The sequence below is a fragment of the Amblyomma mixtum genome, chromosome 1, assembly GCF_055824585.1.
Source record: "Amblyomma mixtum isolate Tamu chromosome 1, ASM5582458v1, whole genome shotgun sequence".
Taxonomy (NCBI): domain Eukaryota; kingdom Metazoa; phylum Arthropoda; class Arachnida; order Ixodida; family Ixodidae; genus Amblyomma; species Amblyomma mixtum.
In genome coordinates, this window is record NC_143012.1 from 25,247,734 (window position 1) to 25,273,599 (window position 25,866).

At 46.4% G+C, this 25,866-nt stretch overlaps 2 protein-coding genes across 2 annotated transcripts; one reads left to right on the forward strand and one right to left on the reverse strand.

The window, feature by feature from the left end:
- Nucleotides 1-4,855: 4,855 nt before the first annotated feature.
- LOC149365780 (ribosome production factor 1) lies at nucleotides 4,856-12,810 on the forward strand. Its single transcript, XM_089546028.1, has 9 exons — nucleotides 4,856-5,005; nucleotides 5,567-5,623; nucleotides 5,712-5,792; nucleotides 5,893-5,988; nucleotides 7,107-7,260; nucleotides 8,737-8,819; nucleotides 10,019-10,197; nucleotides 11,569-11,695; nucleotides 12,605-12,810. The coding sequence occupies exons 1-9, from the start codon at nucleotides 4,892-4,894 to the stop codon at nucleotides 12,644-12,646; spliced, it is 933 nt and encodes a 310-aa protein (XP_089402154.1). The 5' UTR covers nucleotides 4,856-4,891; the 3' UTR covers nucleotides 12,647-12,810.
- Nucleotides 12,811-13,768: 958 nt separating this feature from the next.
- Nucleotides 13,769-23,103, reverse strand: Hacd1 (3-hydroxyacyl-CoA dehydratase 1). The gene is made up of 7 exons (XM_089546037.1): nucleotides 22,834-23,103; nucleotides 19,355-19,472; nucleotides 18,376-18,483; nucleotides 16,952-17,073; nucleotides 15,824-15,863; nucleotides 15,009-15,147; nucleotides 13,769-13,907 (listed from the first exon to the last, which is right to left on the reverse strand). The coding sequence occupies exons 1-7, from the start codon at nucleotides 22,935-22,937 to the stop codon at nucleotides 13,828-13,830; spliced, it is 711 nt and encodes a 236-aa protein (XP_089402163.1). The 5' UTR covers nucleotides 22,938-23,103; the 3' UTR covers nucleotides 13,769-13,827.
- Between the last annotated feature and the right edge of the window lie 2,763 nt (nucleotides 23,104-25,866).

The window sequence follows — 25,866 nt, forward strand, 5'->3', positions numbered from 1 at the left end:
ACAGGACTACCAGGACAAGCAGGCTGGCAGCAACCATCATGGTTATCTTGGACCTGCGCAGTAGATGTGACGCTGACGAAGACGCGGGATTCTGGCCGTGCTCCAGTAGTTCCGCGAGCGACGCCGTATGATGCAACATGGAGGCAGAGGCAGCTGCTCGCGATCCGTGCCTCAGTCTGCGAGGGCGACGACCCCTGGGAGGCCTGGGACGTTGCGGCGAGTCGGGGTGCGTTCTGAGTACCCGGCGACCCGTTCAAGCCAGGCTCACACCCTGAAGTTCCAGGCTGCAGGGGGCTTCCGAGAGCGGCCGGCGACTCAGACACCTGCAGAGCCCACGGGTTCTTCTTCTTTGGCGGAAGCCTCGTGAACCGCAGCTCATGGGCCACAGAACTTCTTCGTCTTCACATTCGCATTTGCTCGGAATGCTCTGCTTTCTGCTCGGGCTGCTCGGGAAAAGAAATCTGGATCACAACCCAACCCCAGCAACCCAGTTAAGCATCAATTCGGCCTTTACGGGCGAGTGTCCACACTGTGGGGAAATGTTTGCGGACACGTATCACATGGTGTGGGCATGCCCTGCAATCCTGCTTTCCCACCCCACACCCACCCCACCCGAGAGGACTGGGAGGCTGCCCTGCTCGGCTGCTCAACTCTCCAGGACCAACGCGCACTGACGACAAGAGCCCGGGCCGCCGCGAAGGCCACAGCGGTCCCGGACTAGGGATCCCTCCTAGTGATTGTGAGGGCCGGGCCATTCAGGCACGGTCCAAGCAATACCTCTCTTGTACATAGCTTAATAAATGTTTTACACCACCACCACCGATGGCAGCACCTGCCATAGAAGGGCAGTGGTGCATCTCTTGACCGCTGCACCACTGCGCTATAGGAGTGGTAGAAGAGTCTCAGGGATCTATGAATGCTGAGAATGACCAATTCTCCACATATGGACATTAACCTATTATCGCTATCCGAACAACTGCCATCCGTGAATGCCGGATCTGAACACCGAAACCGAAGTGAAAACCGAACCGCTAGAGCACCTGATCCGCATATGGCCTAACCACGCAAATCGACCATCATTTTTTGCTTGCATTCGCTTGGATTTTCTGTGCCATTTGCGAGTACACACACGCGCTCACATAGCCTTATGTTATAAACGCTGCAATCATTTTTTGCCCAGGAACTTTTCGGTCAAATGTGCCCGTTTTTTTTTTGTATCCCTATGTTGGGAGTCATCATGAGGGAGCGCGATCGAGATTTCACGCTGGCAAAAAAAATAACGATGCAATAAAAAGTGAGAATTAATATAGTCCCAGCCGTTAGAAATTAACTGACAGTTTTAGTATAGCGTAGCATCCACTTCAGTTTCCACATGCTAGGCGGATAGGCTCAGTAAATGTAAACCTTGACACGGTCTCTTCGCTTTCTTCTTTGGAGGGGCTCTGAAACTCTTCTGAGAGCGCATCAACAAGCTCAGTCCCCGCATAGTGTTGTCACGAAAAACTGAGCCAAAGAATACGCTTTTACACGCAGCAGAGTGCCCACAGTCGCACGCTGAAGTTGGAGAGCCCTTCCCGCGCGCGGCGACTCTTTCATGCTCACACGCTCTCCAAGTTGAGAGATGGCTATTGGTCAAACTCTTTCAGATGGCACGAAGCTGGGCCCCCTATGATAGGGCCGCACAGGAGCGCCGGCCTTCCAGCATGCAGCCAAAAGTGACGAGAGGAGAGGGAAAGGCGCGAAGACGCTGATATTCAGATTTTGACTACAATTAGTAACTCAGCTTCTACAAAGCGCATTGAAAAAATTCTTCCTGGGCAATATTCGTTACGTGACGTGCTTTAACATCCCAGGCATACCGCGACTTATAACCCCTTCCAGCGTGCCGCGAGGCGATTTTTTCATGCCAAGGTTCATGCATTCATCCACGAATTGGAACAACTGTAATGTGCAGGTAGGTGTATATATTTCACAAAACTAAAAAAATAAATGCATCAACTTCGATTACGACGCTCTATCAGCTTTCTTCCGTCGCTGCGACTATTACTTCGGTGTCTGCTGCCGCGAGGAGCCATTCGGGGGTGCCAGACAGCAGAGAGACCGGACTCGGGGCAACGAAACCCCGCGGCGTTGCTGCCAGTGCTGGCCACGGTATACCATGTCTCTCATAGCCGGGTGTTGGAGGCCGAAGTCGACCTGTACGTCCAGCTGGAGCTGGTGGTGGATGGCCACGGTATATGTCTCTCTCAGTCGGATGCTGGAGGCCGAAGTCGACCTGTACGTCCAGCTGGAGGCCGAAGTCGACTTGAAGGTCCAGCTGGAGCTGGTGGTGGACCCACGATGGCAGCGGTGGCGCAGGAGCGGCCGGATGGTCGTGGCCAAGGAGGGCCGACGTGGCGCCAGGATGCGCCGGACACGGATGGCGGCCCGGTGTGCCGACCGCCTTCATCCGGTTGTGGGCGACCGCGGTGCCCTGGCCCCACGTTCGGGATGTAGTCGACGGACCAGTTCTGCCGTGGATGGGCCCTTTTCGGTCCGACGCAGGGAGCTCTGGCCCAAGCGACTTCTCTAGAGAGAGATGCTTCTTCTTCTGTCGCGAGGCACACCACGCGCTGGGTCTCGTGCGCCGCGGACATTCTTTTCTTTTTTAATCCAGAAATCCGTTTAATGACTCGATCGAATGAACACTCAGCTCTCCTCAGCACCCAAGAATTTCAAGCCCAAACTCTGCGAATACGCAGCGACCAAAACCTCGCAGAAGCCAGTACACCAAGGCAAGAACTTGCAGACAGCATCAGGTGCATCGATCTAGGATGACGAGGACCTCAATGAGAATCAACCGGAGGTGAGCTGGGCACAGCGGCTTTTCACTCCTTCGATCATTGCACTCCCACTTTGTGCCCATCACCGACTCAAGCTCATCCCATATAAGAGAGTAGCGCGTAGTCTACCGTATACTATACCCCCAAACAGACACGCACAATCATTGAAAATATAGTCAAAGCACTTCGCCGCATATTGAAGAGAATAGTTCGCGAGTATACTCCGCCAAAAACTCAACTCAGAGAGAAGCTACAACAGGATAGGCAGCAACTCAAAAATGAATTGCAACAAGACTGCCAAAAAGTTCAAAACCGAGTTGGCACATAATGATAACTACAGGATGAACTTTTAAGTATTTTGCGTTTAACATACGCCTCGCATGCATGCGGGGTTCGATCCCCAGTGCCGCCGGTACCCACCGGTGATACAATGAGAACAAGCTTTCCCCGGGCCTGGTGCTCGGCTTCTTTAGGGTGAAATGCTTGGGAAACGGTTTTAAGAAGTAATATACCTTGTGCCATGGCGCTTTTTGACCACAGATACCCTTGCGCCATAATAATTCAGCGTCGTCATCATATGTTTGCCGAGTTGACTAAAGAATTACAACAGTTACTAGATGTCGTCAAGCAAGCAACCCCCCGCCATACCACACACAGCAGATGCAGGGTAGTTACCAGGAAACTGGTATATTAGCTCTATGCCAGGAAACCAGGCAGGAAGCTCTTTAGTGCATTCATACGCGTGCCTCATGTCCCCAACAGGATCGACGTTCATGGCCAGACAAAAGAAACGTCATACAGAAATCATCCGAATCTGGCAGTGGTATTGTCGATATATTGTTGGTATATAGTTGGTATATTAGCTCTATGGTCGAAGTTGCCGGCATAAGCAAGGCACCTTCGCACAGTTTCTTCGCACTCAGGACCACGCATAGGATCACGACCTACTGTTGCATAGGATATATTGGCTTTACAGGAAGCATAGAGTTTCTTACTATTATTAAAGTCCCTTTATGAGCTTTTCTAAAAAAAGCAAAGCTGATCTAGGGACTTTAACTATTATTATTATTATTATTATTATTATTATTATTATTATTATTATTATTATTATTATTATTATTATTATTACTATTACTATTATTATTAGTAAGAAACTCTATGACAGGAAGCGCACATAGCGCACAAGGTTATGTTGCCCAACTTTCCGCTTTGCTGTATGTTGACCATGGAGGAAGGAAAGAACATGATGTTGACGGACTAGGATACTTTCAGGCAGCTTTCAGGAAACTAGGACACTATGTGAACAAAGACAGGCAGTAAAATCTTATTGCTGCTTTGTCGTTTTAATTCATAACAACGTTAAAGCCAGCCTTCCTGAAGACCCCGAATGACAATAATTGAAGAAGGATCAATCACACTCAGGACGTTAACTCAGGACGTTCCACGTCCGCCGCTTATGAACGTGGGTGGCGCTGATGAACACTCTCAAGGTTAGGTTACTTGTAAACATAAATACCCCCGAAAACAGAAGATTTGACAGCCGTCGCCGTAGCTCAGAGGTAGAGCACCGGACGCGTAATTCGGAGGTCGTGGGTTCGGATCCCACCGGCGGCAGTGGTTGTTTTTTCTTCTGCTTTTCTAATCAATTAGCTTTAAGCGATAACATGTTCAGTAATATTCTAAATTCATCAACACCACAAAATAAATGATTAAATTAAAAATCCCCTGTGCCCCTTGGTTTCTGTGGCTGTTGGCTTCTTTCGTATTTGTAACGAGCCCCTCATTCCCCTTCCTTTGTTTTCTGTAGTTTTTTCACGTTTGATGTGCTGTTAACGAAACCGAAACACAAAAGAAAATTTTTATGAGAAATTATTTAGCATTTGCAAGCAAATACCCCTTAATGATGCATGTATCGTATTGTTTTATACATTAAAATTGGTTTTTTGTTTTCTTTAACGCCATTTGGCAAAGAAGTGAAAGTTTGTTAATATTTTTTGCAAATTTAGAGCGCATTCACATGGCAACCTGGCAACTATGCGCACATAATAAACAACAAAAAGAAAAGCAACATGGCCGACGAAAGTGTTGAAGATGCTCCTGTGCACAAGCGAAACATCTCACAGATCAAGAACAAGCAAAGAAGGCTCGAAGAGTATTTGAAGCTCAAACGAGCCAAGCAAAAGGCAAGCACTGCGCTCAATTTCTTTCACTTTGCTTTTCGTCGTAAGCCGAGTCATGACTGCTGAATACACGTGGCTACGCTGCCGCGTTTGAATGAACTCCGTTTTGATGTCATTCGACGGTTGCTTTCTGTCATTATCAACAGAGTACCGCATTCAGATAAGGTAGCTTTATGTGACATTGTTACCTATGCTGCTCACGGAGCGGCATAAGGTTCACATACGGCATAAGTAGAGAACGTCAGTCGCGTGAGTCCAGATTCGGGCATCAATCATCACTGGCGGAAAACGTGTGCTTACGTGAACACGGCGTGGTTGTTTGCATGCCCGTGCTGTGTCACTCGTATTAGTATCGCCTGATGTGCTGACCCTAACAGTCGTGGCGGCAAATCAGTAAAGGAAACTCTGGCCATGCTTTCAAAATCGTAGCGCCTGTCCAACTCAGTAATGTATTGCCGAATTGGCTACTAGCCGTCGTGAGCATCATTTTGTGTGTCGCATTTGTCACGTAGTTTGTTTTCATTTGATTTACGTGTGTAATTGTAAACATCCAAAACATTGCAGCTCAAACGCCAAGCTCAGAAGAAACGTCGTAAGGAGGCCGAAGCCCTTGGCGAAGATGTAAGTGCATCGAAACTTGTTATGTGACGTAACTGTTGCCCTGTCGACGGTTATGGCATGGCACACTTTCTTCGGCTATGTTGCGCAGGCCCCCCCAAAGCAGGTGCCGCGTACGATTGAAAACACCAGGGAACCAGATGACACCATGGTTCAACCAGATGACGAGGAGGTACGCTTGTTCACCGGTCCGCTGTGTGGCAGACCTTGTGCGGCCTTTGCAATTTTGCAACACGAACACTCACACCTGCGAATTTCGCCCCCTTCTGCAGGTGCAGCTCGACGAAGCAATGGACGAAATGGCTGCCTATTTCAGAAAGGAGTACACACCTAAGCTACTCATCACCACAAGTGACAATCCGCACACTGTGAGTTTGTGAAGGATTCTTTGGGACCTGGTGATTCTGTTTCATAAGTAGTTGTGACTCCACATCGGCACGAAATTTGTTTAGCATCAAATTTGGTCACTGCTGGAATGTAATGTGCCATGAATGGCTAGAGGTTACATTTGGAACCCTTTCCGGCAAGCTGTAGATCCATCTGAAGTTAAGCATGTGAAATGAATGCAGAAAGTGCAGAAGATACTGTTTAATATTGAAGTGTCTGCATTTTATTTTGTATCTTGCATAGCTCTAGTGAATGCGCTTTGTTCGTGTGCATTTCGCAAGAACAGCAGGCTTGAAGGACTTAAAATGTGTCTATTTGTTTATACAATCAGTCAAAAGAAGCATTATTGAGACTCTGAAACAGTGGTGGGTAGACATATGAGGGCCCGACAGAAATTGCATAGGTAATCACCTGGAAGAATGGAAATTTTTTCTGTGCAGTCGTGACGTGTTTCTTAAAAAACGGAAAATTTCAAAACGTCTCCCCTCCCACAAGAGATGCATACGTGACACACTTCAACTGCTTACTGAGTTTATATGTAATTTTACAAGCTTAGTGAGTCTGAATTTCATAGTGGGCTTGAAAAAATAGTAATGTCCTTCCCACTTCATCTTACTATCTACCAAATTGGAAAAATGTATAGGAGCCAAGTCAGACAAAAAAATTTCAGACTGGAAATGATGGACTAGAACGCCTATCACTTCCAGACCCTCTGCACTGGAAACATATTTGATGGTGCAGCTGCGTTTTGTGCTAATTTCGTTTAATTTTGTCCTGATTTAAGACAGCATCCTGCATCTTGGAGTCAAATCCTTTTTGTGTTATCCTATTGCCTGCTAACTGTGACAGCATTAAAAAAATGAATTTAATACCAATTCAGGGTTTGTATTCAACATGCCATGCATTTTTTTTTTTGTGTGCATTGCGTGCTTGAGGTAAGTTTAAATTTAGGAATGAAGCTTTAGGACACTGATGGAAGAGCTCAAACAACAAAAACTATGAAAACATTCAGTATTTGTATGCTAACTTATGTGTTTGAGCCGGAAATATCCTGTTTGTAGCGAGTCTTTGTTACAAGATCCTGTCACACCTGTTGCAGCGCACCATCAAGTTCTGCCGTGAACTCAAGCAGAGCATACCCAACGCTGAGTTCCGGTGGCGGAACCGCTCGCGGATCAAGAAGACAGTTGAGCAGGCTATTGAACGCGGGTATTCGGACATCGCAGTCATAAATGAAGATCGCAGACACCCAAGTGAGTTGAGTGGCCCATGGTCCTTGTGAAACCTTTGAAAACTCGGACAAAACATTAGACTTCTTGTGTCCAGTGGCAACTATTTTGAATATTCTGGCATTTTTCAGAGAGTAATTGAAGTGTTTTCCAGGTGTTCAGTTGCTCACGTAATTTTTTTAAGTGGGACAAGTACAATTTCTCAAGTGCAGCTCTGCCGCCGCGATGGCTCAGCGGTTATGGTGCTCGGCTGCTGACCCAAAAGACGCGGGTTCGATCCCGGCCGCGGCTGTTGAATTTCTGTGGAGGAGAAATTCTAGAGGCCCGTGTACTGTGCGATGTCAGTGCACGTTAAAGAACCCCAGGTGGTCGAAATTTCCGGAGCCCTCCACTACAGCGTCTCTCATAGCCTTAGGTCCATGGTAGAGAGAGGGTGCGGTAGATGGTCCTTGGCGATCACAAAATGAACAAGGGAGGGGAAAACCTCAGTTTGCTAGAGCCAACGTTTCGACAAGGGGACTTGTCTTCGTCTGGGCCCAGACGAAGACAAGTCCCCTTGTCGAAACGTTGGCTCTAGCAAACTGAGGTTTTCCCCTCCCTTGTTCATTTTGTGATCTCATAGCCTTAGTCGCTTTGGGACGTTAAACCCCATAAACTAAAACTAAACTCAAGTGCAGCTCTGTTGTTCACGTTTTTCTCTAAAGGAAATAAAAATATACTCACCAAATTTATTAATGTTCTTTCATAATTTCTTTTTAGATTTTCTAAGCGTAGAGGTTAATTTTCCATGCTGTGTAAGGTTGGCAGGACAGTTGCTCAGAGTATACTAAAGTGCTTGGCGTTCTTCAGTCTTTTTTACTGGTATTCACGGCAGTCGGAGCAGCAGCTTACTTATAGAAAGGTTGCTATTTTGTCTCTGGGGTGTGCACAAATCGCAAAAGTATTGTGGTGCAGCTTGAAGTGTCACAGCAGCATTGATATCCCATGGCAGGGGGAGATCTGCCTATAATTAGCTTGTGGGCCAGAGGTTTGAATACGAGGGGCGGAGCGCGCTTTGGATTTTTTAAATTTCTCACATTTTCCGTAGAGAAAATATGCTGGTTTCTTGGGTTCGTACGCAAGTGCACCAGTGGCATGTGCTAACGTCTGTATCAAGTTTTAATTTTTCCTAAGTGAGGGCCGAGTGGAGTTCGATCGCCAAAGCATGCTCCGTATTATTCTGGCCAGGACTGTGCATGCATGTACGGCCTTTGTCAAAAGTAAAGGGGCCAAGGGAGCAGCACCTAGGCTATGTAGTGAGGCACCCTGCACACTCCCGAGATTTGGCACCCTGACAGTGCAGCTGCACAGCATGGCCCACAGAAGGAAACGTCATGGTCTCTTTACTTTTGACAAAGGCTGTATTTTGCGTCAGAGTCCATATGTTGTAGGAGGTTTGTAGACTGGCTGCATACTTTTCCATCGCCTTGACTCTGGCCATGCTCATGTATCGGCTTCCAGATGGACTTCTGTTGACACACCTGCCAGATGGGCCGACTGCCTACTTCAGGATCAGCAGCGTGAGATTCTGCAAGGACATAAAGGTCAGTGGTGCCACGTTTTACGAAGTCAATGAGAACGCACATTTTGTGTGAGCCAGCCTGGTTAGGGCCATGTTTCCTTCTCTCGGCAATACAAAACACATTGAACAAGGAGCTTTCATGGAAGCCCGAATCTGTTGCCCGCTCCTTGTTCAGTTTGTTTTGTGTCGTCAAGAATCCCGTATTGCTGCCTTTGCTCCCATGTCTCTGTGAGGTAATGGGAAGTAAATTAAGTACCACCTTGGGCAGCACGCACAGGTGCACAAGGAAGAGTGAAAATTCTTGTTCTGTTGTATGAACAGGATTAGGAACTGGCTGAACTGGAGGGATGGCTTCTTCTTTTCGTGGAGAGGCGGAGCATGTTGGAAGACTGAATCCTGGCTTCCCTTGCTGTCCATGCATTCTGTTCATGCAGTTTTAAACAATGGGACCTTGAATAGTGAAGCAACTTCAAGTGAGGTCGCATGTGAAGATTTGGCTGTCTGAAAGCTTATGGCTTCAGGATGCTCTGGGCATGAGGCCTTATGTTTGTGTGTTTGCTTCTGTCTCTTGCACATGTCTTGGGTGGCATTGATGCACAGAAATGTGTGCAGTGAAATGAAAAACAGCAGTTTCGTTTTATTTTTGGCAGGGTAGTATAACCTGCGAGTCAGTTTTTCCTCTTTCCTCTAAAATTGCTGCATGGTGAAGCACAGGTAGACAGAAATGATGTTGGATACATACCCATAAACAATACAGCTTGCCCAACTCATGCAACGCGAGGGCCAAACATATGCCTTTAGCTTGGTTCAGACTTGCTGGAATCAGCAGCTGAAAACCACATGGATGGTTCGTCTAACCTGATCGATTACTCAAGGCAGCCTGTTACCTCTTGGAAATACAGCGCTACATTATGCACGTTGCAGCTGGTACAGTCATGGACAAAAATTTGCAGGATGCAGATTTGCGAAAAAAAAATGACTTATGCATTGCCTCACTACTCAGTCAGCCGATGTTTTTTCTATGAATGGAGCACACATGTCCTCTTGTTGATTGGGAAGTTTTCATTGACCTGCTTTGCCGGACCGCGAAGGAATATTTTTTTTTCTGCGAACCCGTGTTCTGCAAACTTTTGTCCATGCATGTTGGTTTGCAGCAGGTGATTTAAGTAGTGACCCTTCAGTGGTCAACTTTTCATTCGACGGGGTCACGTATTGGTGCAGGGTCGTGCTGCATACAGCGTGCACCGTCCCGAGGTGATCCTGAACAACTTCAACACCCGGCTAGGCCACTCGGTGGCACGCATGCTGGCGTCGCTGTTCCACTATGACCCCCAGTTCCAGGGACGGCGGGTCGTTACCTTCCACAATCAGCGGGATTACATCTTCTTCCGGCACCACAGGTCAGTTGCTGTGGGGAACGAGTGGTATTAGTCTGCGGAGGAGGTGCTGATTCTTGCGGTATATAGAAAAACCTCAGTAATTCGAAGATGGCTAATTCGAAATCCCAAATAATTCAAAGAATTTCTGCGATCTCGTAATTTCTTATTTGAATTCTACCAGGTAATTCAAACCAGCAGGCAACCTGGTCGATTCGTTTGATTGATCTTGATTTTGCCAAAACAGCGCGATGCTGGTGCTTGGTAGACAGAGAAAGCCAGCCCTAGTACTCCTAGCACAATATGGTTTGCAGAATGCCAAAATGTACGCCTGCAGTGGAGAAGACTGGCTACTCTGCAACATAACAAGGGATGCTGGTTTCAGTGTCGCTTGCTGTTGCTGCTTCGTCAAGGAAGCGTCTAGGAGAGGCATTAGCATTGAAGCATCCCCACCCTTAGCAGTATCAGCGCGTTTCCCATGATACTATTTTTGCTTCGTGGCAGTGTGGACAATCAAGCAAAAATGCCAGCAGGAAAATGTCACATTTAGTAGTTTATTTACATATACCATTCTGGCCTCAAGAGAGTCAATGCTCCGACAAAACGTTTTGGGACAGTATCCATGACGTCACAGGTTGCTATGTTGCGACATCATACATAGTTTGACCGAAGCCCAGTTTCGGTTTCCTTGTTTCTGCTGTTTTAATGTTTCCAAAAAGGGTTTTTGTACTGGCGAGAGGGTACTGTAAAGAACTTGATGTGATTGTTAATGCAAATTGTTCAACAAACCACTAGAGTTGCCATTCAAAATAGGTTTAAGATCACCAGTGGAACAAACGCTCCTCTGGAATACGCACAGAATATCTGCCAATTTTTGTGCTGTGTCTTCATCTGTGTACAGGAACGCTTACGTTCTCTTTGACCTTTCATATATACGTATATCTTAATGAGCCTTTTATTCCCTCTCCCTTGTGCGTACTCCAGAAGGGGAATTTTCGGGGATTTTTAAGAAATGTGTTCGGGGTGCAGCAGTTAAAATCTGGTTTTGCTCCCAAATGAGGAGCCCTATGCGTATTGCAGCCCGTGGCACTGTTGAACAGGAAAGGGGCATTTGCATTGAGGCGAAGAAGCTTTGTCTTCATTACCTTGAAATTGAGGGATGACTCTTTTGTAGCTTCATTGAAATGTTTGCCGTCTGGAAACAATTTAGGCCTTGTGAGGAACAGTCAAACATCCTCGATTTTGTTCATTCATTATGGTCTTTTTGGTGGGTGGTAGTTGAAAGTATTTTTGTTTGCAAACCTTCACTTGTATTAATTTAATTTACTATTGTTGCCATTGGTGGAGTACGCTGTGGTGTACAGCATTGTCTGCCGCTTCCGCCTGCTGCTGCAGGTACGAGTTCCGCAATGCGGAGAAGGTGAGCATCCAGGAGATTGGGCCCCGGTTCACGCTGCGTCTCAAGAGCCTCCAGAAGGGCACCTTCGACTCCAAGTTTGGCGAGTACGAGTGGGTGCTCAAGGTGAGCCACCCCGCGCATGCTGCACCTGGTCACTGGAGTAGCGGATTTGGTACGAGAGGAGTGGTTTACCCATTCGCGTCCTCTTGTGCTTAGCCTTATGGCTATAAATATACTACACAGCTTGCCCTGAATCTTCACGGTCTAAGAAAATTCCATGATACCAATCATTCGGCCTTTTAACAAATTGACTGTATTTTAAAAGAATGCGACCATAGTTTTTTTTAAACTCATTTTGTAGTGTGAAAAAAAATAAAAGAAACTGACTGCTCTGTCGTGCACAAAATTTTTCTTTAGAAAGCCTGCTGCCGTACTAATAATATCAAGTAATATTGGAACAATAGTTTTCTTTAGCTGACAGTTCATTAAAAAGAAAACACGAAATGAGAAAAATGGACTCACAAGATTAAAAGTCATCTGACTATTATGAGTGCCTCAGTGTTCCAGAAAGCCCCCCCAGCAGAATAATTAAATTTGGCAGAGAAAGTCCAAGCAGTGATATAAACCAGTCCCACAAGTTTCAATGAAATTAAGCTAGCAGTTCAAAAGTTCACTCTTTAAGGTAGCATCCCCCCCTTATGTCAAGGAGTTTTCCAAAGCTTGTTGCAATGTCAGCTAGCTGCATGGGAGTCATACAAGATCACGACCATATTAAACTGGAGACTCACTTTTTTTAAATGTGTGATAGGAGCATTGTTAAAAGTCCTTGCAGAATGCACCGAGTGTCGAGATTGTTGTGCAGCTGGCATTGTCAGTGGTGATTGACCACATTTGCTCCATGCCTTTCATGTCATCTTGGGAGAGGTTTGTTGCCTCCACTGTGATAAGTGCTGGTCAGCCATTAACTTTCTTTATAAGAGTACTGCATTCAGGCTCTCTCTAACATTGCTTGTTGATGCTTTCTTTGCGCAGAGGCACGAGATGGAGACCAGCCGCAGACGATTCTTCCTCTGAAGCGAAGCAGCGAGAGCACGGGTGTCATCATCAGCGTTGTCGTCACTTGCCTCAACCCAGGGCCATGTTCCAAGTCACTGAGGGAGTTGGTCTCCTTCGATATATAGTATCAGTCTAGCTGATTGGCTACAGAGCATCCAGTGGGATCTAGTACTAGAACAGAGTGCGAACTTTTGTGATACTCTGCATGGAGCAAGAATACAGAGGAGCGGAAACTGGGCTAGGCGGTAGGGTGCGTTATTGCAGATTTAAACAGCACTAAAGGCGAGGATAAGGAAAACCAACATAGGCGCTGTTGTAGAGTGCATGTGTTGTCTTTCTTTGTCTTCGTCTTTCGCTTAAATCTGAAATACGACTCGGTAACATTACGCAGAAAACAATTGCACGTGGAAACTGAGAAGCACAGGCTTTGTGTAGTGTGCAGTTAAGTCCATCATTGAATATTAGCACCACTACAAAGATGTGACACGTGCGTGGAGGCAGTAGTCATTTTGGCCACCAAATGCAAACCAGCATGCAATTAGTTCCAGTCCATCCTTGGCACTGGCATGGAGTTTCCGGTTCTGTGCATTGATGTCCCATGGCTGAAAGTAGATGGGCCTCCATTGACCTGGAATGTGACCCAGGCTTTACCATATGAAGGAGAAAAAAGAAAAAAAGACGATTATATTTTGGAGGATAACTTCTTGTCAGTGTTTATTTTTTAAAAATGCAATGGACATTGACAAACACAGAGCAAAACAACTGGTTCCAGTGAAGTGGCCCAGAAACCACTATGTGGTGTAGAGTTGTGCTTCCTTAACCATATAAACCTCCCCATAAGCAGCATTCAACACAAAAGACACACTCCATATGTAACACCTGGAATGTTCTGCAGTTGATCACCGGCGCACCTTGCTCAAGTTTGTTGGTGCTTATTGGAGCAGCTCAGAAGGAACAAAGCATGCAAGCAGAGGGCATAAACAGTTGATGCTTGCCTAAGGGTCAGCACTTTGTTTTTTCTGCTTGCATGTAATGCACTTCTTTTGTGCTGGCCTTCCAGCTCATCCAAAAAAGTGCTGCACAACATGTAGCCCTCTTCCAAAGATGGCCATGAACATTTGATTGTGATTGTCGCGAAGGAGGTTCAAGAAGGTGGTTTAATGTCTTGCCGCTTGCCCACACGCTCTCTTGGCTTGGCCTCACTTCCGCTTGGAGTCATCTGCAGGTGCCAGGAAGCGCTTCCGCTGCTTCAGCAGGTGGCCAAAGAGCTGGGGGAAGACTGAAAGGACCAAAAGGAAAAAAAAAAATTTAGAAAGCGGCCCTTTTTGAAAACTAGGAATTCCCTGCTATTTAAACCACACAGCTGCTGCTGCTTTTCTGGGACTGTTGGAATTAACCTGCTCTTTCTTCTGTACAGTGCATGTTGTAAGTAAAAGCTACATTTCATACAAACGTCAGCCGGGATGTGAAAATCACAGTAACTAGGCCGAAAGAAACACTATTTATAGTCACCTTCAAAGGGTGGTCATCGTGTTTCTTTCACGCTAAACATGCAATCGTTAAATATCGCTCTGTTGGAACCTTCTTGCATAGCTGTCCACACTTTAACTGCGCGCATTTGCATTCCATATGGCAGTGACAGTGCATAAATCAACGCTGCCTGCTAGTGAGCGCAAATGTCCATTGCCTTCTAGAGGTGATGAAAAATGAGAATTTAGAGAGTTTAGGTCGAATGCGAATTCAGTGTGCTAGCACATTGGTTTTCTACCAACCAGGCTTCAGACAAGATGGTGAAATCTGAGTGGGAGGCCTTATTGCTGCACTAAAACTGGAGAGGACACTGAAGTTCTGCCTCAAAGGGCCCCTGAAAAGGATGTTTGAGGATGCCTACAATACACCTTCATTATGTAGAGTACAGGCCACCAAGTGTTCATGCCACCTACAGCACCTCAAAAGCGAACCGATCATTTGCAATATAGTATTTCTAAAAATTCGCGCCTCACGCTGACCTGCCGTGCCGAGCTTTTGCCCGAATCCGCACGCAACGCGTCATTCAGCACTTGTTACGTCAACAGCAGAGGACTGTTGTTGGTTCGCCGTGACATCTTTTTCAGACGTCACACAGCTACCATGGCCTTGGCTGGAAGCTCCGCCCCCCTTTCCCCTTTCTCCCGCACACGTCGGCAACTGGCGGAAGGACTGAGTGGGTCCGTTTGCATCCATACCACCTGCTTTCTTAACGAAAGTGTGGGTTCAATGATTTGTCATGTTGGGTTCGCATCCTGACAGTGTTGCCTACCGTGCTCCGGTGTCCTTGCTCTTAATTAGAATTTCTCTGCATGTGCACTGATCGATGAAAAGGGGGGGAGCATCAACTCACACGGCACGTAGGAGGCAATGACCAGGATGACGAACGTGTGGTAGTCGAAGGAGAAGTTGAGCCGGTTGGGCAGTGGGAATGTGAACAGCCCGCGCTGGCGGATGTACGGCAGGGCGGCCACCATCGTCACAATCTCCCCCTGTAGGGCAAGAGGAGGCCACAGGTGGGTCATGGTCAGAAAGGGCAGATTCGCGCTGAGCTTGCATCACCATAGCTTGCGTGTCTAACACTGACAGACAACTGAGCCAACAAGAATGCTACGCGAAGTTTATCATACTACTTGTACCCAAATGCTAAATTTGTGTACTCTTGCAATAAACTTTCCGGTGAAGCCGCTGGTGTTAACGCAGCATTAATTGTTGACATACACTTGTTTTCTTGAAAATTTACCATTTCTATCTGAGGTATGAATACACGACAGATTGAAGTTCTGAAAAGTTCCTGATATTACACGTATTGAGCCTGGTAGCGTATCTGCATGCTACAGATGAATCGCACAAAGCTACACTGTTCTCTCAGGAAATACGAGTAGGATGTGTCATTTTATTTCTACCCAAAGAAACCTAACAGAACAGACAGCGATGCCCAGTTCAACAGCCTCTCGCTTTTGCCGAAAAAATTTGCCTCTACATAAAAAAGATGTGCCAAAAAAATTTGCCTGTACATAAAAAAAGATGACACTGAGCAAAATTTTCCATGCAAACTGAAAAAAAAATTAATAAATAAATTGGGCTACGCTCCTTGTTCAGAAAATGCACATGCACACACCATAACCACAAAATAAAAGCAAAGCGCACAGCTCTGGACATGCTTACCGACACGCCTGTGGGGTACAGCACCAGGAAGAAGGAATACCTGTGGGGTCACACAAGGGGGCAGTGTGAGCAAAAATGAATTCCAAGAATGAGATCAGCATTTTAGAGGCATTTACTGGCACTGCTGCAGCCCACACACACACAAAAGCCTTTTTTCAGTGCTTGGAGCTCACTGTCTAGCTGTGAAGAAATCCCGTTCCCATAATGCTTTGCAGTCGTTTTTTAAGGCAAAAGCATTGTATGGCTATGTTTGCGGTTTCATGTCATTACGAGCTTGTCCGTGCGATTACATCCGAACAAATGGTTTGATGCGAAAAAGAATGGTGCCATTGGATAGACCATTAATAAATCTCGTACGGGAAATCGGGCCAAAATCTGTATCCCGGGTAGTTTTTCATACGTTTAAAACTACAATGGCTTGCACTGCTCGTTACCATAGCATTGTCCACTTGTAGATGAACAAACAAAAACTGAGAGTTTTAATGAATGTAACTAAACAGTTGTTAGCGCCTAATGTGCCCGAGACCTTTCATGCATTAGCAAGTAATCTGACCATAGAACTGGCCTTGTTTGATTTGTGTGCACTAACTAGAGTTACATTCATTTATCTCACTGATGCACAGAGCCATTATGTTGCAGAACTGGGTGTATTAAACCAGTATTGAAACGTACAAGTAGGCACGTTCCAGTTCATATGTTAACCTTAAACGTTAGCCACAGAATGTTAGGTGGGGCAGCTTCATTGCTGAGCAAGAGCTTTGATAAACAGAAATATTTTTGAGCGCCGGCATCCATGGATTATTCCACTTTGAGAACAACAGCTCAGTGGTTAGGGCACTCGGCTACTGAGCCGGAGTACCCGGGTGCAAACCCAACCACAGCGGCAGCGTTCCGATAAAGGCGAAACGCAAAAGGTACCTGTGTGCTGTGCGATGTCAGTGTACTTTAAAGATCCCCAGGTGGTTGAATTTATTCCAGAGGCCTATACTACGGCACCTCTTCCTTCCTTTCTTCTCTCAGTCCCTTTATCCCTTCCCTCACGGCGTGGTTCAGGTGTCCCCCAGATATGTGAGACAGATACAACACCATTTCCTTTCCCAAAAACCAATTTCATTTCACTTCACTCACCTGCACCAGGCCAGCAGGTAGGGGCATGAGTTGTACAGGCTGGTCCCATAGAAAGCGTATCTGGTGATTTCGGCCAGGCACCAGGCAACCAGCAGCATCACAATGCCATACTGATCCTGGGACTGCACATGGTGACGGGGCACGTCAGCCAAGGGCACATCACAAGCAAACGCATTGAAATAAAAGTCCCTGTGGACATACACATCAGACAGACACTCGGGACAAACTGAAGTTAACCTGTGTTGACAGGTTATGTATCCTAACAACAGGGACAGTGCTTTCACTGCAAATCGAGCTTTCGTATATGGAAGAGGTAAAAAAATGAAAAACAGGTGTCGCCACCAGCAGCCATTTTCACAACAAAACCATGACGCGTCAAGTCAGTTTCATCCGCACGGATCTCTGAGGCTAGTCTACACCACCACTGACATGGAAACAGTTATCACACAGTTGTTTTCGGTGTAGACGTCACGAGTTTGAAACGAGTGGCGGGAAAATTATTAAATGCAATTGTATTGGCAATAAACGTGCCTTTTGCTGCTGGAAAAACATTAACATAGGCAGGATGAGTCAGAGAATCAATCTTTTTTTTTCCAAGAACACAAGATGGATGGTAATGTACTTGGTGGAGTCCCTTTAGAGCTTGCGTCACAACTCAAATTGTTTGAAAAGGTAGGACTTATGCACCTCAGTAGCTGAAATTATATGAAAACAAAGTGGTGAGGATGAGTGCTAAGAAATATAGCACATTCCTCTAAGTACCTATAGTGTTCTACAGACAAAAATGACAACTGTCTTTCTCAGAATATCGCACACAAAAGTGGTAGGGGTTTTAACTTAGCTAACCAGACTAGACGAGTGAAAGCATGTATTTAGCCTGGTTCGCTCATGGTTTTGCTTTGCTGGGTCGTCGGCACACCTGGCAACAATATTAGTTTGATAGTAATATTACTCCATCGATGAAGACGAATATGTGCAATGCACAGCACGAGCGTGTGTTGCCGTTTAACACGAGGCGTGATAAACTGCAACCTGCATAGTGCTCTCATGCAGTGGCCAGCAAGGCTAATCTGTTCGCACCGCCACGGGTTCAATTCCCAGTGGTGGAAATATTTGATTTCCGCATGGGCTGTTATGCTATGTTTGGCCAAGGTCATCCTCAAGGTCAAGCTCCACATAAACTCCGTGCGCTGATTAGACCTCGTGAAGCGCTTTCACACTTAAAAGCCACATACAGCTCACAGTAAGTTTACAATGAATATTTACTTTTTAATTACACAAATAATTTTAAAATGTTTCAAATAATTTCAAAGAGTAGTAGATTGGCTTAGGGCCATGTTCTACAGTTGGAGAGCAGTCTCTTTCTTTCTACTTGGATCCCGCACATCACAGGGAAGCAGGAAAAACTAGAAGCGTGCACACACCTCGGGCACGGGCACAAGAATGCCCCAGACGACCATGAGCCGCGACAGAATCTGGATGAGTGTCAGGAAGGCATTGCTGGACACCAGGCCGACCACACAATGGACCACCTGTGCCGGAAGAGGACAATGCACAATGGGCTTTGGACTGTTCTTTACACGCAATTAATAAGAAGGTCAAGCCAGAGCATCGCTTGCTCCTGTTTCTTTTTCTTTTCATACTTTGATGTCTTCGACAAAGAAGTACAGCAAATGAACTTTACTGCAGCATTGCAATAGCAATTAAGAGTGCACGAATAAAATTACGTGCAGAGTAGAGTCTGCTGTACTTGAATGCAAACTGCAGCAAGTATGCAATGGTGCAATGTCAGCTACTGCTTCGATGTGCACAACAAATACATATAATGGCTTTTCTTGAAGTTAGTTCGTTTACACTGATTCATTTGGATTGAATTGAATTAAGTGTGACATCAATTCCTGGATTCACATTCCAATTTCTTTGAAATGATTGTGCACAAAAAGTGGTGCACAGAATTCGCTGGACAAAAGGGCACCAATGCAGATGTTGAAAGGTGTGTCTGCCTTAATGGGTTCGTGCCTTGCCATGACATCAAGTTAACAGCGCCTGTCAAATTACAGACAGCTTGACAGAACATATTACAAGTCTCACTGCACTCAAAGCCTACCAGAAAACGGCCATCAATATACATGACCTCTGCAGTGGACTACATACAAAGCTGAGGTAAATGGAAGGCATCACCCACACCATTAATATATCGCGGGTTCCACTACATGCAGTTGACATAGGAAATGTGCTCCAAACTGCTTATACAGGCCTAAAAAAGTGCAGTTCTCGAAGCCTTAAGCTTTTTAATAGCTGTGACCTTTGTTTATGGTACTTACCATATGACCAGCATCAAAAAGTGGGAAAAGCACAGTTTCGCAAAAAACTAAGCCCACGAGACGTAGCAGTGCTTCCCACCTCGAGAAGTGCCAACGTCTGGAAGAATTCGGTGGTGCACGACACCTCAGTCCAGAGACCCTTGAGTGTCTTCTTGTGGAGCAGGTACTGGAGTGTGCAGAACAGGATGTAGCCCCATCTGCCAGGCACAAGGACACACTCAACATTCTCTCTCCAAAAGGGACACCTGAGCTACAGCACTTTCCCTATCGAAACATTAAAGGCGCACTGAAGAGGAATCTGAACTTGTCTTTTTGCCGCGGGAACTCAATCTACACGTTCCGAGCATTCCTAGAAACTGCGACTTATTGCCCTGTATAGCCGATTTCCCAAATTAAATCGAATTAACTTCCGGCTCCCGCCCTTTTTTTTTTAATTCTCCCTCGTACGGTGGGCGGAGTCGACCAACACGTGGAGTGCCTTTCACCCAGTCCCGTGGCGGCTTACCGCTCTGCCATCGGCAGAGTAATACGTAGTAGTCCGTAGTAGCAAATAGTCCGTGCGTATTTTTATTTCTGCGGGCTTATTTTGCGGCTATATTATCTGCGAATGAAACTATTTATTTATGGAAACCTAAAAAACAAAATAAAGTGAAAGCAAAGCCTCCACGCAGCTGGCTGAAAGGAACTTCACGCGTTGGTCGGCTCCGCCCATCGTACGAGGGAGAATTAAAAAAAAGGGCGGGAGCCGGACGTTAATTCGATTTAATTAAGGAAATCGGCCATACAGGGCAATAAGTTGCAGTTTCTAAGAATGCTAGGAACGTGTAGATCGAGTTCCTGCGACAAAAAGACAAGTTCAGAATCCTCTTCAGTGCACCTTTAAGTCAGCCAGTTAGATGGAGTTCAATGAGTATCCCTTACTTTCACCGCAAACATATGCCCCGTGACTATTTCATGAAGTCTAGATGCCCTGCTCCACTGATTTCTAGCCACCATAGTCTGACACTTGGTTACTCAGAAAGCCCGAATCAATGAAAAGAAAAGCAACAATGAGCACACAACTAGGCACCCTGAAAACTTCAACGTTACACTTGCAGTGACATGCAGTTACACAGAGAAGTAAGTGGAATATGCTGCCATATTGTAATTGAATTCATATGTTGCCGACCAAAATCATAAAACTACGGACACAAGGCGGGGGCATGACTTGCAGGTGGTGGGCTAAAGTGGATACCAGCAGAGGGAAAATCTGCTAAACATAGTGACGACTCAAATTACTCAAAGGAAGAATAATGGCGGTTGTTGGGAGAGGCTTTTGTATAGAGATGGACTCCATTCGGTTCACGATTATGATGGTTTTGATGGTCAATGCATGTGAGACAGCCGGATGCACTGTGCTTGTTTCTGTCCTCACCTGTACACTTGACCACGAAAAAAATGAGCAAAGGAACTGAGCTTTCGCGGTTTGAACTATATTTGTGCCTAAGCTAGCAATCCTGTACTGAGGTTTTACTAGCGTTTACAATCAGCTCTTGACAATCCAAAATCAAAGAGGTCTGAGCATTTTTTCACATTTCCTGGAGTTCAAGTTTAGGTGAGCCTTTTTAGAACACTTGATGCTGATGTGACCATTGTATCAGTTCGATTAAGCGAGATTTTACCGCATAAACGAAAAGTGCGTCGAGTGTTATCAGCTGGGGTGCAAATGCAGTTCAAAATGTGTGCATAGGGGTCTTTTTTATTTCACCATCACGTGTACCATAAACAAATAGGAAAGTGCGCAACTGCAAGCCTGAATGAAATAATGAATTCTCTCACCGAGGTTTTACACATGCATATCTGCTAGCTCACTGCAGTAAATGCTATCACTTCCAAGTTCAAAGCAACTGACGGGAGTTGTTACTGATGAGTCCGCAAGGTCAGTGATGACAATATATCACACGGTAGCTTGTATGCCTAAGAAGAGCTTCCTTGATAAACTTCGACTGTCACTTCCACTGTGGTTTACAGCACTGAGCAATTACTAGAAAATCTCACACGTAAGGCTTTCTAGTCTGAGCGGTTAGTCAGCCTTGGTATCATTTTTTTTTTTTTTTGCCCACTGGCCTTGGTCTGCGTCCTTAGACGCCCCTATACGCTTCAAGGCAGTTTTCCAGTTCAGCTGCCCCTATATAAAGTTATAAGCCGTTATAACATCGTCAGACATTTGCTTCCCTCTTTAAGTGGAAGCAAGAGAGGCACTGGAGCAAACTACTGACATAATCCACCCACCACTTTGCATTTCTCTGAGGTGGCGAGTATAGTGAGCAATCTTCATTTCGATGTTTATTCTTGGGGCGGCCGCGATCCGAACAAGCGATCAGATCTCAATGAAGGTTCCCTCCAATATGACCCTCAAAGACCGACGATGGCGATGGAGATAACACCCAGAACTTATCTTCCTTGCAGCGCTGGCGCTATCTCCAAGGCAACGCCCGAAGCGACGCTGATTACAGCTGATCGGAGTAGCGACACGGCCGACAGCAAGTAAGCAAAGAGGAGCAGCGACCACTCCCAGTAACCACGAAACCAACGAAATTTCCAGGAAAGTACGACGCCCAGCGCGTAGACCACAACGTTAAGCAAGCGGCGACTGCCGAGACACGCGAGGTCTCGGTGCTTGGAGGAAGCAGCACAATTACGAGCGCATTCGCTTTTTTTCCTCCTTGGAGGTGCACGAAAAGTGTACGCTGGGTGAGGGGGAGGTGGTTCAGCGTCGCGTCCGTGGGAATTTCACGCCGAGCAAGGTCGCTACGCGGCCGCTGTTTTCAACTCTCAGTTTCGAGAACTAGAAAACCAAAGAATTAGGAAAAGCCCTGCCCTTACACCGCCTCGAATCGCGGCGACGGAGTGCCTCACACGGCAGAAAATAGAATTTTGAGGAGCACACTCAAAAAAGAAGCCGATCTGAAGAGAACAGCGTCGACCGCAGTAGGTGACGGCGGATCATGGCTTTGCTGTGAGGAAGTCAAGCACCGAAAACGAAACCTTGCTTGAATATTCTCAGCGTTCAGCAGAAACGATCGCGGTGCTCAAAATCGTGATGTGCATTCGAGGCAAGTCTACCACGTTGGTCAGAGCGATAAACATCGATCGGCCGTGCTTCAAGGGTCGGAGCACAGATTACAGTAGGCAGCTCGGAAGCGAGACGCTTTCGTACGGGGAAGGAAAAGTTCTTATCTTAAATCCCCGACTTTTGCCTTCCTCAAGGTGTTTTTTCGCTGGCGTTTTTCGCAGCTCGGAAATGCCAGTTTAACCCTGGTTGCGCCATTGGCAGATGTCGCAAAATTCACCGCACCAAACGTGATCGCACCACAAACGGTAGGAGAAGTCGCGCCGGCAAATCAGATTAGTGGTCGGGTCACTGCGTTAAGTCGCGCTCGTTGCACTAGACCCTGAGTTTGAGACGCGATGGACGCCTCAATCTCAAGGGTATAAGTGACAATAAAGCTCCCTCGACATGCACTAAAACTGACGTTTCGATCGCTCTTAGAAGTAGGAAATGAAGTGGAAGCTCACCCTGCACACTGGAAGAAGTTGTACGCTGCCAAGTACAACTTTCCGGCTTCACCAGGCCCACGCTTGGGCTTTGCAGCAGCGCTTTGCGTCGCCGGTCGAGACATTTGCGAGCACACAACCAGGCGTTAGACCACTGATGAAGTTGTTGAGAGAAAACACGCCGAACGGTAGTGGTTTAACTTGCCGCTCAGCTTCGAAGCACCCAGCTGCTCGGCGCCTGCTCAAGTCTCCTCTCTGGCTTGGCTTGGCATGTGGTCGACTCGGGCGCCCTCTAATTAAAGTGAGGGTAAAACTGCGACAAAGCGACGTCACGTAACGCCTTCGTTACCTTCGTTCAAGACGAACCGGTTTCTATTTGTCTTCGTTTTACGCGAGGAAGGTTGCAGATGCTTTTCCGGCGCGAAGACAAAACTGGTTTTTGAACGTCCTACTCAGTAGAGCATGGACTCATAGAGCAGCGCGCCATTTTGTGTCCGCCCGCACTCCGCGCTGAGAAGCTCTGAGAGACAGAATATACCTCGTTAACCTCGTTCGTGCAAGTGTAAAGTACCAGATTGTGATCTATTGTCAAAAATGTTTGAGCGGAGTTAAAAGAGTTCACACTGCGAGTAGCTACCCTCGCTGCTTGATACACGAGCATAACAGGCAGGACTTGCCAGGAGAAAATGATTACGATTTCGCTTTCATTGCAAAGCTTACTTCTGTATTCGTACATGTTTTTTTTTTTTTTCAGGGGATTCCTGCCGACGGTTAGAGGAATGAATGCAAGTTTAGGCTAAGCCTTCTCCTCCGTCATTTTTTAAGGATGCAAATAAGAGTTATTTCTCTCTCAAAACTTGCATGCAGTCGGCCACTTTGTTCAGGCAACACCAAACACTTTCACTGATGCATTAGAAATAACATCGCGCAGTGTACTACCCTCTTGCAATTTACCGTTCAGTAATTCGCCTGACAGTGTCGTAGATGCAGTATAATGCCATGTAAGAAAAAAAAGGAGATACACTTAAGCTCTTAACAATCAACGCGACAGCGTTAATTGTTACTTGATACTCACTTCTTAATTAGTGTCACTATCTATTTAGGCACACACACATTAACATACATCAGTAGGCACACTAGACCAAGTGATACACCAAAAGAGAAACAAGAAATGGACATGCCTCAGTGACGTAAGGGTTGCGTGTCTGATTTTCAACAGAAGGGTCAGGGATTTGATTTCCAACTAATTATCCCAATTTTCTCTTCAGCGTAATTAATTTGCCGTATACCGTATAATACCTTCGGCAGCTCTGCCCGCAAGGGCACCCCACCTGTGGTCCTAGTCAGAAAATGCTGAGGCCGGGCACTGACGGCAGCAATTGACTGGAGGACGGGCATGCCGCCTGTGTTACGTTTTGGACCAAATCACTGGCGCTCGTTTCCTTGTCGACGCAGGAGCACAGGTGACCGTCATACAGACCTCCTGGGCAGGTCGCCGTCGCAACAAACAGACCTCCCCGCTCCAAGCGATAAACAACTCCATCATCTGCGCGCAGGGCAACGGTCTCTTGCGCTTAACCTTGGATTGCGTCGCTCGTTTCGCTGGATTTTCATCATCGCTGACATGTGGCATGCTGTTCTCGGCGCTGGCTTCTTCAGTTTCTTCAACTTTGAGGTCGAGATGCATGCTCATCGTCTCAAAGATATCAGCGCGCACCTCTACGACGTACTCTGCACCGCTTCGACGACGGGGCTTCGAGCTCTCGTCCCCGCTTCACCTTATACGCGAAAATCCTCGCTGATTTCCCCAACTGTGTGTTTTGTAAACCCGTAGAAATGTGGTTGATGTGTTGGTCAGGTCCCGTGATACGGAGAAACAATGGAGCGCATTTGAATGGGCAGTCATTGCGTGCAGCTGGTGATATCGGCCCACCCTTTAAGCAGAGACCGCGGCATATAATATGGTAGATTGTTTTTTTTTTGTGTGTATGTATTCCATAAACCCGTAGGCATGTTGATGTGTTGGTCAGGTGCCATAAAAATTGAGAAGAAACAATTAAGGGTGGGCATTTTTAAGTAGCTACAACTTGGTACTTCTTGTGCGTCTCAAAATGTCCGTAACGAACTAAGGTCGAAAATATTTTTCAACAGTTTCAAAAGCTCCTGTGTCTATTGGGTCCTTAACTTTTGCTGTCCACAGAATAAACGCTCAGCTGTTCACGCCCTGTGTCGCCTCTCTTCTTGTGTCCAGCTTGTAAGCACAAGCGAAAAGGTGATGCCCATTCCGCACCACCCCGAACCCTCTTGGCCTGCGTGGCTGCCTTGGGGTCCTTACAAAAAGTTATTTAGACAGACTATAGACTTTCCATAGACTTTTGTCTGTAAAGTCTATAGACTGGATATAGACAAGTCCTAGAGCATAGTCTATCGATAAAACGAATCATATATACAGTTTACAAACAATCTATAGATTTATGGCCATACACATTTACTAGACTTTAGTTTATAGACAGTCTAAAGACTGTGATTAGACAGAAGGAAATATCCATAGGAAGGCAATAGAGTCTATAAGAAGTCTATAGACTGTCTATAGACCACTTTTCTAAGGGGGTGCGCACATCGACTAGTTGACTCTTGCCCGCTGGACTGAAGAGCACGTATTGTTACTTAATTTGTAAAAGGGTCCCTGAAAAGGGTGTTGGAGGTTGGCTATAAAATGCTTGCATTATTTAGAGTACAGGCCACCGAGCGTTCATCTCACCGCTCACCTCAAAAGCGAGCCGATGATTTACAATACAATTTCAAGAACTTCCGCGCCTCGGGGCGACCAGCGGTGCCGAGTTTTCGCCCCAAAATCCGCGCACATTGCGTCACGTAGCGCTCTTTACGTCAGCAGCGGAATGCCATCATTGGTTCGCCGCGCCAGCGCCGTCGACGCCAAACCAGTTTAGGACGCGTTGGCTCCGCCCCCTGGGGGCCGAGTGCGTGTCGCCGGCGGACCGCGAGCGTACCCCCCCACCGTAGCCACCAGTAGTTCAGCGTGCAAATAGTGTC

Excerpts from the sequence above, each read along its gene's own strand:
- LOC149365780 (XM_089546028.1), top strand. The coding sequence starts at position 4,892 with ATGGCCGACGAAAGTGTTGAAGATGCTCCTGTGCACAAGCGAAACATC. Across the intron at positions 5,793-5,892 it reads TTCAACCAGATGACGAGGAG|GTGCAGCTCGACGAAGCAAT; the intron begins GTACGCTTGTTC and ends CCCCTTCTGCAG. Across the intron at positions 5,989-7,106 it reads CAAGTGACAATCCGCACACT|CGCACCATCAAGTTCTGCCG; the intron begins GTGAGTTTGTGA and ends CACCTGTTGCAG.
- Hacd1 (XM_089546037.1), bottom strand. The coding sequence starts at position 22,937 with ATGTCTCGACCGGCGACGCAAAGCGCTGCTGCAAAGCCCAAGCGTGGG. Across the intron at positions 19,473-22,833 it reads AACTTCTTCCAGTGTGCAGG|ATGGGGCTACATCCTGTTCT; the intron begins GTGAGCTTCCAC and ends TGTGCCTGGCAG. Across the intron at positions 13,908-15,008 it reads CATTGCCTCCTACGTGCCGT|TCTTCCCCCAGCTCTTTGGC; the intron begins GTGAGTTGATGC and ends TGGTCCTTTCAG.